Source organism: Barbus barbus, assembly GCF_936440315.1.
Source record: "Barbus barbus genome assembly, chromosome: 37".
Lineage (NCBI taxonomy): Eukaryota > Metazoa > Chordata > Actinopteri > Cypriniformes > Cyprinidae > Barbus > Barbus barbus.
Window position 1 is genome coordinate 9,294,395 of NC_136715.1, and position 16,472 is coordinate 9,310,866.

Sequence of the window (16,472 nt, forward strand, 5' to 3'; positions counted from 1 at the left end):
TAGTTTTTTAATTAACACTTGTATTTAGCGATGCACCAAAAGTGAAAGTAAAGACTTTTAAATAAATGTCTTTCTTGTGAAATTTCAATTTATCATAATGTTAGAATGATTTCTGAAGGACCATCTGAATCTGAAGACTGGAGTAAAAATGCTGAAAATTCAGCTTTGACATCACAGGAATAAATTACATTTTAAAATATATAAATTTATTTTTACTGTATTTTTGAACAAATAAATCTAGCCTTATTGAGCATAAGAGACTTCTTTCAAAAAAATGTATAGACCCCTTTTTTTTTTTTATAAAATTATATATACAGTATACTGCAACATTAATTGTGCTGAGCTAACAATGCTGACCTTTGTGAATAAGGCACATTTTATAATGAGCCTCATTTGCATTAAAAAAGGCATGTTTGAGCTCAAAAGAATGCCAGTGACTAAATTTAAATATTTACTGCACAGATATTTAAGCTACTGACTGGAAATGCTGAACTAGTTGGTAAGAAAGATTTGTGTGTTGAAATACCACATGCTGTTGAATGCTGTTTGACAGACATGAAGGCATTTGACTACATTTGTCTGGTACAAAAATATCCATAGAGTCAAAGGGTCAGTGCTGTCCTTGTGGAAAAAATACCCAGTAGTTGTTCATTCCATAAGAGTGAGCAGCGAGTTTATGATCATAAAGCATGCTAAATGGGTCAAGACCGTACTTCGCTGTGAATATGGTGTTTTTTCAACGACAAACCAGTATATTCAGTGTATTCGACAGAAGCTTGTACCTTCAAAAGCCCGCGCCGCATCCACAAGATGTGACCAGTCGAGACCAGAAGAAGGGTCTGGCAAGGGCATCATACCAGTGTCTGCCAGCTTGGCCTTGTCTGCCAGCGAGCCGTCAGAGAACCAGAGCTCATCTGCAGAGACAGCACACACAGTTCATTAGAGAACAGTCAGAGTGCATGTTTAGATGGGACCCATCTGATATTCTCACCAGTCTGTATAGAAACCATCTTTACTAGAAACTTTTTCATTTATTTTGTCTCTATTTCTTCATGATTCAGTCGTCCAGTTGAAAGTCCTAGTAGCATTCATCAGTTGATTGGTTTATGAAAAGTTATACTAGAAAGTAGCTTTAGTAGCTATATGATTGATGGTTTGCTAAAATAATGCTTAATTAGTCATATAATTATTGGTTTACATCCAACAACTGTTTATTATTATTAATATTGTTTTAAAAAACAATCATTTGTTTATTGATTAACATGTGATAGACCAAAAGGCCTACGTGGCGTCCATGGAAAAGTAATTTTATTTTGATTAAAGATTATAAAGAGATTTTCATTTGGAATAATGTGCAGCACTGAATCATTCACAATTAGAGCAGGAACATGCATTAAAAAGTAAAAAAGGGTCCAATCTGATTCCATGTTGGCTTTAAAGCGCTATCTGAACAGAACATTCTCTGACCTAAATGTGCCTTTACTAAATAATTGAACTCATGAGAGACTACAGTTACACTTGAACCATTCATCATGGATATAATGATCAGTTCGATTAAGAGGAAACTGAGACAGTCCCTGAGGACACAACTGAAGGGCCCTGACCGCTGCATAAACTACATTAAACATTCATCCAGTGGCAGAGATTTCAACTTCACAGAAAAGCAGTTGCCACTGCTCAACAGCCAAGGGCCAAAGGGCAACTTTACCCACAATTGGGTGTACTTATGGCAAAAGAATCAAACACGGCAAGTCATAGAAGCAGAGGAAAATTAGCTCTAGGTGACCTAGAGAGCACACGCTTGCTAATTCACACAAAGTCTGCTCATGCAGGCAGACAGACAAGCCTCGTCTGAGGGCAGAGAGGTGAGAGTGATTTGAATAATGAATGAAGTTGGCTGGCTTAGAGTTCTGCTATAATGAGAGAGGAACTGCATGTTTCAGACAGCTGGAGAACAGCTCAAGTGTCATTAGGGCCGTTCACATAGGACGTGTTCTTGCGTTCGATATGTGCTATTTATTGCTAAAATTTAGCTTGTAGTTCTATATAAACATGCATTATGGGTGTTGTTGTCTGTTATGTCTTGCTCATTTTTGCAGCATCCTATCCCACAAGTGCGATGTTTCTTAAACTAATGAAGAAAATAGTTCCACTATTACATCCGATAATATTACATAAATATTTTTTACAAAAAAATCTAATTTTCAAAATGAGCATAAAACTTTTTTTTTTTTCAATTTAATTAACAGAAAACGGTTCCTTATTTTGTAAAAATTCTTAATACATTAAACAAACTTTGTATTTTTTGTAAAAATACTGTATTTTTGTAAATATATTTGAAGCTTTTAATGCTTGGAAATTGAAAAAAAAAAGAAAAAGAAATTGTACAAATATTTGATTTCCAAAATATACAAATCATTGCCGATATACAAATCAGTGGTCAGTGCCGATAGCCTCGTGGGCAGCGTATCAACATGTAGCTCCATTGCGCTTCGGACGTCCCGTGTTTGATTCCCGGCTCGTGGACCTTTCCCAATCCCCCCCCCCCCCCCTCTCTCTCTCTCACTACTATCCTATCAATAAAAAAGGCAAAAATGCCAAAAATAAATCTTAAAAAAAAGCATACAAAACAGAACTCAATTAACAACAGAAAATAGTCCCCCTAATTTGAGAATACTGCATATATACATACATGTGTGTGTGTATATATATATATATATATATATATATATATATATATATATATATATATATATATATATATGTGCACACTTTAAAAAATAATAATTCTGTAATAAAATCAATTGAAGCATTTTCCGAATACATTTCTAGAAAAAAGTAATAAAAAAAAAATTGAGTGACATTGTCTCAACAAACACTGGCATAAAGTATATTTTGCCGCTAGAAATGATGATTTCTTTCAAACACATGGGGTAGAAACATTGCTTTATTCACAATTGTCTTTGCAATATTTCTTTTTTATTTTGCTTCGATGGAAACATCTTACGTTGGCAATTGCGTATATATAAGTTAAACTTCCCTTGAACATGCCTTCTGTTCAACTACTTCACGCTCCAGCTGTTTAACGTATGAACACATTCTGCTTTCAGTGACCAGTCCAGCACAGTTATACAGAAATCATGCTATTAGAATGATTTTCCTATTACAGCACACTTCATCCTGCTAGCATATTTCAGTAGATGTATAATAGTATGATTAGCACTAAGTCTCTCAAGCATTAGCAGCAGATTTATAGTATCATTACTTGCTTCATTACTAAGTACATCATTAAAGTCTGCAGAGGATAAAATTACTGTAACAGGAAGGAATGTGGTGAGCTTACAGAGGAGATGGAAAAATCAGCTATGAGCCAAAAATGCTCATTTATTCCATCATCATCAAGCTTGTCTTAATGCTGGCAATCCGAGCGTTTACATTATATGTACAGCTGGTACTGTGATGCATTCTGGGATGAAGTGGACAGCATATTGAGGCCAGACTCTATGTAAACGGAACTGTGCGATCCTTAAAACAATGTTAGCATCACTGATAGGGTAACGACATCTGCAAACACTCACTTTTGAGCTGACTGGCGGCATGGTTAAGACCCATGCGGGGTGGTAGGGTGCTGTGGTAGGGCAGGGCGCTGCTGAACAGGATGTCGTTGGGCACGGCCTGGTCCAGCATGGAGCTCCGAGAGCTCGCTAAAGACAGCGCCCTCCGGTGGCTGCTGCACAAGCTCTCGTCTGAGAGTGTCCGGTACAGGGAGCGGCGTGGAGACTGACCGACAAGTGGTATCTGAAATAACACAAAGCAGAGATAGAGGAGAAGGAGAGAGACGAATGGGATAGAAATAGAAGACGGGTAACAGGAAGACAAAGAGAGAGCACAGAGCGAGAGAGAGATTCAGTGGGAGAGGGGGAAGCAAAGATATTATTCATCAGAATATGATTATCTGAAAGGCTCTGCAATATTGTTAATAAAACAGCCGTGGCAATAAAGCACATATCACTTAATTGAATTGTGGGGGAGAGGTGGGGGATGGAGAGCAGGAGGACAGTGAGCTCAGGGAACATGAGACTCAGCTGGGGACCAATCAGCAGTCAGAGTGAGTGACTGTGGGTCTGTGAGTCAGACCTATTAGAGTCATGGGGCTCTCATCAATAATGCAGGCGCGATAGACACGGTCCTCACGGGGGGTCGACGGGTGGGGGGAGGGGCTCAAACAGACAATTAGAGACATGAACGTGACAGAGGACCAGCAGACCTCAGAGATCGGCTGTTTATAATAGCCTACAGGAATTAATACTACATTTAATCAAAATTAATACTACATTGTAGAAATAATGTTTGTGCAGAGTGAGACTGCATGCAACAACGAAATATGGATTCCCATTTTATTAAATGTCACAACAACAACAATAATAATAATGATATAAAACAATAATAAAGTGAAGTGAAGTGACATTCAGCCAAGTATGGTAATAATCCTCATTATCTAATTTCATCTAATATCACTTGAAAATATTTCTATTAGCAATTATTATTATTATTATCATCATAAAGTTAACTGGACATATAATCGTTGTTATTGTTCTTGCTGTTGTTGTTGTTTATGTTATCACTTAATTATTATTATAATTTAAAAACATTTTTTTTTTATTATTGTCATTTAAGTTAACAGGAAAATAATAGTTGTTAATAATAATAATGTTGTTAATAATAGTAATAATAATAATTTTTCTAACAGTTGAGAATGCTTATTCATAATAATTAATAACAAAATGTAATAAATAAATGCTAAACATTTAAAGCTGTATACATTATGTATAAAATAGTTAGTTCATGATACCCAATGCATTAACTAATGTTAATTATAGTAGAGTGTTGCCTAAGAATTTCATAATTCGGATTTCGTTTCAAATTAACACTTGTGTACGCATGTATCATGCCTTTGGGGTTTGTGAGGCATTCTTCTTTGTAAAGCTGCTTTGGAACAATATGCATTGTGAAAAGCGCTATGCAAATGAATCAAATTAAAGCTTACAGTGAGACTAACACACATGTAGAGTGTGTGGGCATATGCAGCTTTATAATCCACACTGCTGTGAACAGATCAGGTGAGGAAAATGACTGATTGTTGTGACCTCATTTCCTCTCTAGATACTTCCATTAGTCAACCACATGGCTGTTACCCAGGCTGCTGAATGGTTAGTTGATTTGCTTGGCATTGTAACACGTCAGTGAATAATGTGTTTAGTGCAAAACATGTTTAAAATGTATTATTCCTTTGTTTTTCAGTGTTGCTTTATGACATGCCCTAACTACAGCAGCACTTGCTCACTGCATTACTCATCCTCCAGGGCTCAGCTCTACACTCACCTTGCCTGGACCTGCCTGCCCTGGGGGACTGTTGGGTAGAAGCATCCTGAGGAAGGCCTCCTTAGAGAGCATCTGGAGCTTCTCACCAGCACTGTTAACCACCTGGGATGGGTCTCTCAAATAGAGCCCCCTGAGAAAGACACAAGGAGACAAAGAGGGACAGGAAGGGCGAAATAAAATGAAACAAATTAGACAAGAAGAGAGACATTAGCAGCAGGTTTTGCTGTAGTAGCAATCTAAAGCGAATTGTGTCTCCTTTGTATGGGTTGCTGTGGATTTAGGTTTCTCTTTGTAAAGGTGCTACAGACAAAACATTCCAAGGACTACAAGGACGCAGGCTACAGTTGTGACGAAACACAGGTTTAAGGGCCACTGAGTAAGGAACAGCCTTCACACAGTCATGACGTGACTCATCAGGGAACAAATCAAAACAAATCACTGACTCATGGGAGCTAAAAGGAACAGTTCACCCAAAAATGAAAATTTGTCATAGTTAAATCACACTTTTGTTGTTTCAAAACCACTTGATGAATTCTTGTTGAATTTTTAAACACTATACTAGCCAGGCCCTTTTTAATATAACAAAAGTGAAGGAGGATTAAGACTGTTAACTTTCAAAATCACAGAAAGCATTATGACAAGATCATAAAAATGTTCTCAAACATGATTTCTTGTCTCTTTGAGTCTTTCGATGCCATACAAAAGATTTATGTGAGGAATAGTGTTAATTACATTAATGAAAACTATGATGGAAAATGTTCATTGACGAGCTTTATTCCTGTGACTAAAATGAGATGATGACCAGATGACAATAAGGTCAATAAACGATAACTGTGACTATCTCAACATGCAATATTGTTGATGATAAAAGACTAGAGATTAAAATGTACCTTAAAAAAAAACTAAACTATACAAAAATCTCATATTTTCATCGAAAAAAGGAGACAAAATATAATTGCGGGCTGCTGTAAGTGCCTCTACACAAGCTTTCATGTGTGCGGTTGCCAGATATCAAGAGTTCAAATCCCCAAATCAGAGCTGTTAACAGGATACATTTTCTGCCCGGTGTTTAGCTTAATTTTTAACCATGCTATTACGGAATTACTATTAGGAATTTTTATGGTTATAATATATATATATATATATATATATATATTTTTTTTACCATTTTTAATAATGTATACAGAGAGAGTGCATATCTAAGTCTTTGATATTAATTTATATATTAAAATAGCATAATAATAAACACTAGATGAGGTAAAATAAACCATGTGTATGAGTTCACATTCTGTTGGTTTGTGCCTGAAATGTAAAAATAATTGCTCAAACAACAATAATCATTGCGATTGTCATTTTGATCAGTTTAGCCATTATACAGGTTGACGAAGTTTTCACAGACTAAAACTAGACTAAAATGCTTAGACATTAGTTGACTAAATTGACTAAACAAAAATAGGACAAGGTTGACTAAATATGATAACTAAAAAGTACATTTCACACAGGACTAAGACTCAACTGCTGACAAAATCAACACTAGTGAGGAACATACCAAAATGTTATATTTTAATATTTTGACACTCTCCTCAGCAGAGTAACAATGTCTGATTCATGAATAACTGAGTCAGATCTTTTCAATGAATTACTTGATGTAGTTCACCAAACAGATCTGAATTATTTGTTCAACTTACTGACTAGATCTCCAGTTGCAGCTTGCTAAAAGGGAAGATAATCAGTAAATAATGACTTAAATTCACATGAAACTATCATGTAACTGAAATAAAATTGTATAGGCTACTTTTTTCAATGACATAAGGATGAGGAAATGATGTCAGAATTATTTGTGCGTGAACTGTCCCTTTAAGGGAGTAGATAGTGCCATTTTTACAGGACAAGAGGGAAGGAACAACACAGTGAAAAATTCAGGGCCAGGTAATGATCCAAATACCTTGATTTCCTTAACAGTGTCTTTAGCAGTAAAGACAACAAAGCCTCTGACCGACTGAGGCAGCAACAAAGAGGGAAAAAAATGATTACAAAGAGCTTTGAATCAATTCAGTATGTCTCCCAGTGACATAGGAGAAATATGAATTTCCATCGAATATGATCTGCATCAGGAAAACGTCAGCATCCCCTGGTGAGCTTGTCAATCAAATCAAGTCTCTGCTTTAATCATCAGAGAAACATTTACCAGGCCTTCCGTCTGATAATTTGAAGTGGCAGGTGTCAAGTACATTCTGTCTGGATTCTGTTCAATGGAGGTTATATAATATGTCTGTTGGCATCGATCATCTCTTAGATGCTGCTAGCAAGAGATGTGTTACTGAACTAAAAGGTTTTCCGAATGTCACCGGTCAATGTGTTCATTAAACAAAAAAAGCAACATAATTGAAGTGATTTAATCTCACTATGAATCCTTCACCAGCTTCAACGTTACATAAGATACAGAAAACATTAAGTGCTACTTACCTAAACTCTCTTGCTTGCCCTTGCTCCTCCAGTAAGTGGTCATTTTCTCCTTTCTTCCAGCCGGTCAAATATTTCTCGCCATGTGACTGGCAGCTAATCGAGTGCTTCTCCCGCCCTCCCATTGGAGCGGTGTCCGTAGGAGAGATAATGTAGATTTTAGAGGAGTCAATGGAGCTGGAGTTCTTCGAACAGCGTTCAGAGGGGCTTCCAGAATGACGAGAACCACTGGGGGAAAAACGAAGGACCCAAATGAAACTAACAACTGATTAAATAACTGATTTATCATGTAATAATGTTGCCTGCCTTAGTAAGAACCATTAATTATCAGGTTATAAGAGCATTCTTGTCAAGGCATGAACAAGGGAAAAAACCAAATTGACTGCTGAAACAGCAATAAACAGTACAGCTGTTTCCTCTCTGCCTCCTGCACAGCCAGTGTTATTTTATTATTATTTATAAACTAATAGTTTTAGTAATTTTATGTCTTTGTCATTTTATTCATTTTTATTTCAGTTTTAGCTGTAGTAACTTATTTCAACAATCTTATTTCAGTTAATTGTCAAGGAAACATTTGTAAATCGCAAAAGTTTTCCATCAAACATTTTATTTTATATTGATTACAATTAAAGAAAATGACTTCGAATATTTAACAATAACAACGCGGCACAACAACATGCTTCTGTTATGTTATTAAACCAACTTAATAGAACAGTCCAAGAGTCCAAATTGAGAGGATAAAAAAAGGACTGCGGTGGAAAACGCTGCAGGGGCTGATGAGATGATGTTTGGCCATGTGTGTCAAATCACCTCATCTCTGCAAATTCAGATTGTTTTGACCCTAGCAAGCTCTCTATCTGTGTCTGTCTGTGTTCAGACCCTTAACAACAAAGCTGAATACAGAAGCACCTTTTCATTGTATAACTAATCTAAGTTTGTCAAGTTGATCCACAAGAACAAGACATGCTGTTCGCTTCGTTGAAAGCATTATAAGCCAGAATAGAATTAAAAGAAGATCTTATGCTTTCATTGTTTTTAATTCAGCCAACTAAATTTTGTTGATATTTGTTTAATATTTGGCTGTTAATGTTACAGTTAATGTTCTTACAGAAGGCCAGTGTAATTATGGACATCCTACTAAATGTGCGCAGCTGCAGAAAATGAAAGCAAAATATTAAAGAACTAGGCAGTTGTTGATAAGTAATCAAGCATGACCCAAACCAATTTTCCACTCTCCTTCTCATCTCACCTCGAAAGCGAAGAGATCTCACTGAGATCTCCGGTGCTGCCATCCGTGGTGTGACCGGTGGGTGTAGCAGCAACATATCCTTGAGCCAGGAACATCTTTGCCCTTCCTTCATCTGTCTCCCCATCCTCATGGTATTCCAGAGGCCACGGGAGTCCTGTCTCAACCCTCCCATCCCTCATGACCATCCGTGAGGGTCCCACCACAGTCAGGGGCAGGGCAGGAGGTGGAGGGGGCATGCAGGGTGCTGTATCTATGCCGCTGTCGGTGGACGCCCCCTTTATGTAGGTGAGACCCAGGGACTCTGGATCCATCGGGTCTCCAGAACCAAAATGTTTCTCGTCACTGCCGCTAGAAGCATTGCTGGAGAGGGTGTTGTTACTGGAGTGGCTAGAGCAATGACTGTGGCAGCTCTTCTCACCGGTCTGGAAGATTATGGAAGATGACCAAGTGTTAAAGTAGTTCAAAAGTTTGGGGCTGGTAAGATTTTGAATGTTTTTTTATAAGAAGTCTCTTATGCTCACCAAGGCTGCAATTATTAATTTATTAATCTGCATTTATTAACCAAGCCTGCATTTATCAAAAATACAGTGCAAACAGAAAAACACTTAAAATATTTCCAAGTTTAAAATGTTTATTGAAATGTGACATTTGTTTACTGCTCTGTGAAAATACAGCCCAATGAAAATGGATGAAGGAAGACCCCCAGAGCGGTGAAGTGCATTTAGCAGAGCAAAAACAGCAACAGACAGAAGAACCAGCACTGCACCATTACCACCTACTGTAACCAATCTCATGGAAAAATGAATAATTGATTATTCTGTTAAATTGCATGGTCTAAATTTAAGCCCTTTCAAATGAATTGAAAGTGGATGATTTTTAAACTTTAATGCATGGTTTGCTTTGGAAGATCCACTATGGTGGACTATTTCCAAATGTACCCTCTGGCTAAAGCCAATGTGGTCAATACACTACTGCAAAAAGCTGTCAGTTCTGCGAATCATGCAATGGAGGAATGTAGGGCTTTGCATAAGTAATATGAGATAAACATGACCCATGAATTTACTTCTTGCCCTTTGCATCAACATCGGCTGCGAGCAGCAAGGGTAGGATGACCTTTTCGCGCTTGATAAATCAGGTGGATTTGTACTTAACCGGATGCACAAGAGAGAATGTACAGTGCGGTGTCCTGTAACTGGCGTCCAGTTTCTTACGTCAGTTCCCACAGGGATTGCATGACTAGATGGGACACTATGAACCATCTGCCATAGATGTCAACCCCCCCCTTTTCTCCAAACCAGCGACCTTCCCTCCACAACCACATGGAGAAATGTGGTGCATTTGCAGTGCTGCCAACTACACGTTCCTGACTAATGAGGTCACTGCACCCATCAGCCACATATAAACACACAAACACTTGCACCGACACATGTATTCACTTAGCATATGTTCCTGTTGCTGTACAGTGCAAGACATTTACTGTATTTTAAAGATATTCACGCTCCAGTAACCAAAAGGTAATATGTAAACTAGGAAATAGCTGTCTGAAGGAATGTACACAAGTGGAGTAATACAAGTCCCAGTGGAATTAAAAAATTATTAGTCCAATCAATTCAGAGGAATGGACAGTTTTATAGTTCATTTGATTGATCACTTACCCGAGGGAATTTACCAGGTGATTCTTTTGCCCCCTGTCTCTGTAGACCTCGGTTCAGGATCTTGGTGGATGGGATGTGCCATTTGGCTTCTGGAACACAAGGCGAACCTAGAAGTCACAGATGTGATGTTACGTGGGTGGGGAAGTCGTGACCTAATGGTTAGAGAGTCGGACTCGTAATTCAAAGGTTGCCGGTTCGAGTCTCAGGCCAGCAGGGATTGTAGGTGGGGGGAGTGAATGTACAGCGCTCTCTCCACCCTCAATACCACGACTGAGGTGCCCTTGAGCAAGGCACCGAACCCCCAACTGCTCCCCGGGCGCCGCAGCATAAATGGCTGCCCACTACTCCGGGTGTGTGTGTTCACGGTGTGTGTGTGTTCACTGCTGTGTGTGTGCACGTTGGATGGGTTAAATGCAGAGCACGAATTCAGAGTATGGGTCACCATACTTGACAGTATGTCACTTCACTTCACTTGCCGTTACATAGGAGCGCTCTGCATTTAAAACTCATTAGTTCATTTTAACCAAATGATTTATAGAAAATGAATGTCTCAAGTTATTTAATGCAGCTTGTTAAACTTAGCCAATTAAATTGGTAAATCAATTCTGTAAGTCATTTGAAATTAATGTAGTTGAATCTGCATTGGAATTTGAGAAAAACAGGGCTTACGTACCGGCAGATCGTGTCCTCTCCAGCTTGTGCTCTCTTTCTCTGTGCTCATCTCCCTCATTTTCTTCTGGTTGGTCATGAAGGGCAGGTGATTGCAATCTATTGGAGTGCAAAGGTCCACTGGCATTATTCATTTCAGTACTACTCAAGCATGTTGTATAAGCCTGATAATTGCACTTCATATGGAGAGAAAATGCAGCTCAGTGTCTGAAAGGGGTCATATTATAAAAATAACATTTTCCTTGATCTTTTAAAGTATGAAGAAGACATGAAAAAACAAAATTTTCAATTCTTATTCAATTTCCATATTCATATATCAACAAGTGTCTATTATTGGCCAGCAACTTTTATTCAATCTTTTAACGAACGAGGAAAACAAACACTTAAATACTAAGAGTATCAGTAAGAACAATAGGAAAAATATTCAGAAAAATTTCAGAAAAGCAGCACTAGTTAGCACAGATTCTGAATCTGTCATCATGTAAAACAAAATTATGACTAAAATTCAGGCAGGCATCAAGAGAACAAAAAAACTATGATATGAAATGTTCGTTTAAACTGAGTAGGGTCAACAATAATGATAACTGATCCTAGCATTGGTTGGGCAGGGAGGATTCAAGACTATTGTTGTGCATCTCTCTGTGAATGGACAGCTCATACTGGACATGACAGAGAAAAGGACATAGAATTACACTCCAATATCACTTGACTTGACTTCATCTTCTACCTAATTCTGTTTGCACCAAAGATTTATAACAAATCTCATATGTTTAGACTCCTGCGATAACCTCTAAACCTGCTGGGCTCTTTGGTTTTCTGAGTTGCAAGGCTGCTTCAAACAGAATCTCATTACCCATCATAACTGGCTTTCTGGGCCCATGTGCCGCAGGGACCGGGGTCACTGGAGGTTGATTGGTTACTGGGAGAACTGCAGTAGTGCTGGCCGGGATTTCCAGATGGACTCTGAACCATCTCGAAGTCCTGCAAAACCCTGCAATGAGCAAACACAGGGTAGAAGCTCATTAATCAAAACTCTGGTGGCAAAAGCAATGAGAGCGCTACAGCAAGACTCATTCATATTCTGGGCCAGAGGGAGGAAACACTGTCAAAAAAAAGTGGTGGAGCAGATTCTATTCATAGCAGGACCCCGTGTCTCCAGGGCTGGGAACGTCTGCACATTCCAGGGGGGAAAAAAGAGAAACATACTCCAGGAAGGAATGACAGTCCTTGTGCAACACGGATCCCAACAGAGGACGAGATGACAGCCTGGGTGAAGAGGCCGCAAAGGTGTGTGCATTTCAGACAAGGTGAAGACACAAGCACGCAACACACAGTCACTCAATTGCACAAGAAGACGCACATTATGAAGGGATCCCAAATCTACAGCACCAGAAAATCAAGTTCCCAATTAGCTCACCCTGAAAGGCGTCTCCTGAGAAATACGAAAGCACGAATCAATGCCACACCAGACTAGAACATAATCATTCTGTACTTTTTTCCTTCCTCTAATCCACAGGGTGGCATGTATCATCCTTAATAGCCTCTACGTGCTCCCTTTTGGGCTTTCCCAGCGGATATGTCAGCGGAGATGTGTCTGGATAATCAAACATTAGCGTTATGAATCAGTGTTTCTAAAAGTTCCTGTTGCTGAGCCCGATAAAATCCAGGTGTTGCTTTTTGCTACCTGTCCTGACACATTCACAGTGGTGACCAAATACAGAATAACTTAATACTGTGATTATACTGAAAATACTGTATTTTCTTCTCTTAGGCTTAACATTTGCACTCCATTCAAACATATTCAGGGCAAGTATTTTTGGGTGAATGTGCCAAAAATGTCACATCACAACTAAAACATCAACACAGATTAAAAAACAAACAAACAGCAACCTACTGTACTATCTCTCTCTACTTATACACATATTATTTAAATTTGATATAATTTCATATAAAAATCACATTTGTGATGCAGAACTGTAAATCTGATAAAAAAGAAAATGGATTCATAAATTACTATAGCCATCAGAATTAGATTTTTCTGCATTAAGTAGAATGGGAAGGGGGTATTAACTGTTCTTTGTTTAATTTTTTATTTCATTTTGAAGTGAAATGTGACCTGAACATTTCCAAAGGCAGTCCTCTATTTACAGAGATAATATGACAATTTAATCAATCTTCATTTGGTAATATGAGCCAGAAAAATGTTTGTCCTATCTGACTTTTTTGCTTTAGCTCTCCATATAAAACCGATTTTCAGATCAATCAGCATTATAGAAAATCTGGGTATTATCTATTCTGAATATCATTAGAGACCCAGACTAGAACAGAAAAGGCCTAGGGACGATATTGACATCTTTTTTAAAGAAATCAATGCATTGCACGTGCCCATACACAAATAAACAGCTACATCCTGGGTAAGGAAGGCCTACATGCTGTAACATGGATGATGGGATCAATTACACAAACAAAACCAATCCACTTTGTGCCTCCAAGAGAATCGCTTCCCTATACTTTCTCCTTACATAATCATGAGAATTGGATGGCAGTATGATACACAAATTAAATTACAGGTATATACTGTATGAGTATGGAAGAGCAGCATTTGTGTTTGGAATGACAATCACATATCTCCTACCTGGAACCATCCTGGTACTTTTTATCAAAAGAAGTGCTACGTGAGATGGCAGCTTGGGCGTACTGGAACATCTGCTGGCTCGGGGAGGGTCGATCTGGCCCCTGAGTGGGTGAAACACGAGACAGCGGCAGCCCCTGTGGTACATGAGTCATCCTGTGCCAACCAGGCCCAGTACCAAGAGTCTTGTACTCCATGATGGGGACACGATACAGCTCTGAGGCACCTCTGAAAAACACAGAGGAAAATTACCATGGGTTTTTAGACTTGCTATCATGTTAATTTTGGACATGTATTAAAGTAACACCATTGTGTTTATAAATACTCTACCATTTAAAAGCTTTTGAAAGAAGCCTTTTTTAAGCCGGCATTTATTTGTTCAAAAAATACAGTAAAATCACTAATATTGTGAAACAATATTACAATTTAAAATAACATTTTCTAATATATTTTAAAATGCAATTTATTCCTGTGATGGTAAAACTGAATTTTCAGCATCATTACTCGAGCCTTCAGTGTTACATGATCCTTCAGAAATCAGAAAGCTTGCTGATTTGGTCCTTATGAAACATTTTTCATTAGGATCAATGCTACAAAAGTTGTGCTGCTTAATATTTGTGTGGAAACCGTGATACATTTTTTAAAGGAAGTTGAAAAGAACAGCAATAATTTGAATCAAATCTTTTGTAATGTCTTCACTGTTATGAACACTTGAACCTTAAACTTCCCTGTTATGAACACCATCTCATGAACACTTGACAACAAACGTGAAACACACAACACTATTTATACACTTATTTATCTAACGTACTTAGTTTACACTTCGAATTTGCACATAATATACCTGTACATACAAAACTGTCTATTGAAATATACCTGCACATACAATTGTCAATTTGTATATTGTTATTCCTTATTTACTTGTTCTATTTTTATTCTTTTATTATCTGTGTTTTTGTCCTGTCACTGTCATTCTGTTGCTTCTGTCACGAAAACAAATTCCTCATATGTGTAAACATACCTGGCAATAAAGCACATTCTGATTCGGATTCTGTTACTTTTGATCAATTTAATGCATCCTTGCTGAATAAAATATTAATAACTGACCAATAACTTTCGAACGGTAGTGCCACTGCCACTGTATTACCATTTGATACCATCGCAGTTCTTTTTAACGCACATCACTCACAACAGCCCAACATGTTATTTTTGAGGACTCCGGTGACTCATTTTGAACACGGTGAACAGTCGTAAAGTGATTTGTGTTTTAAGGTTGAGTCACATGAACTTTTCTCTACAGGTAAGCAAGAAGCAGAAAGCAGAAATTCCTGCTCCTATAAACAGGACGAGACCGATAATGTGCTTGGCATAACATACATCCAGCGTTACAGGCATCGTTACCTGATTTCTCAGATACTGTATATGTGACTTAAGTGCTTTGTCATAGGCGCCTATATAAGCTAACCCAGTGTTATCTTCACTTAGAAACAACTTGCATTATATCAACAGCACAATATCTAATTATAGAAAAGCCTGCAGGGATTAATCACATCCATACTATGGATTAGCCTGATTTTTGGATAGATTGCTGTTTTTTTTTCTGAAGTTAATTAGCCTTGAAATGGCTGAGAGGTTGAACTCAGCATTGTGAGGGCAGTCCGATCCTTCCAAAAGAATAAGGATTATCATGACAGCTGAGTTAACAGGTCAGAGCACCCCCAACAGCGGGATCGCTTCTTTTACACTTCTGAGCTGACTGGATAACTCCCGGCTGTTGACGCTTATATACACACACAGAGGGGTGTAAAGGTCTAAGACCACAGTGAAAAGCATGGAGTTCAAAAACATGTTAAATATTTGGGTTAATTTATTTTGTGACTCCTTTCTCCACATGGTCAGATGTAACCAAATACTCACACATTCTGAAATTCATATACATTTTTCTAATTCAAAATGTCACTAATAACATAATTTGTATCAAATACGAAAAATGGCAAAATAGAAGCAATTTCTCCAGTAGTCTCAGGCTTTTGGACCCCACTACAGTGATTTTAATTGTGAGCCATATTTAGAACCAGGCTATTTCTATGAATCCACTCCAATTTATTAATCTGGATTACGTTTCTAGTCAGTGTAGTCAGCTAGTAAAATACCAAATTTAGTGTCAAGGGAAGATCTTGTAAGTGAAATTGGCAGAATGTATTAAATGATAATCACCGCAGGGATGTTTGGCAAGAGAAACGACACATCCGCAAATGAGATGACAAATGATAAATGATAAATGATGCACTGTATTTTGCTGTGATTATCTGTGGCGTGTGTTATTAGAGAGGGAGAAACCAAAAGAACAAACAGAATATTAACACAACTTCGGCTTACGCCAGCGGGATTCATTGATGGTTAATCACGCGTTTCCGATCTA

At 38.0% G+C, this 16,472-nt stretch overlaps 1 protein-coding gene across 2 annotated transcripts in view; it reads right to left on the reverse strand.

Annotated features, from left to right (window-relative positions):
• Positions 1-16,472, reverse strand: part of LOC306857050 (signal-induced proliferation-associated 1-like protein 2) — a 65,885-nt gene that overhangs the window by 4,868 nt on the left and 44,545 nt on the right. The window contains exons 10-18 of one of the 2 annotated variants that reach the window (XM_079396705.1): positions 14,054-14,278; positions 12,272-12,409; positions 11,423-11,517; positions 10,750-10,856; positions 9,095-9,516; positions 7,849-8,073; positions 5,383-5,512; positions 3,579-3,798; positions 783-914 (exon numbers count right to left, since the gene is read on the reverse strand). In XM_079396705.1, coding sequence (XP_079252831.1) covers positions 783-914; positions 3,579-3,798; positions 5,383-5,512; positions 7,849-8,073; positions 9,095-9,516; positions 10,750-10,856; positions 11,423-11,517; positions 12,272-12,409; positions 14,054-14,278 — 1,694 coding nt within the window. The remainder of the gene's footprint in view (positions 1-782; positions 915-3,578; positions 3,799-5,382; positions 5,513-7,848; positions 8,074-9,094; positions 9,517-10,749; positions 10,857-11,422; positions 11,518-12,271; positions 12,410-14,053; positions 14,279-16,472) is intronic. The other variant, XM_079396706.1, reaches the window with a different exon arrangement.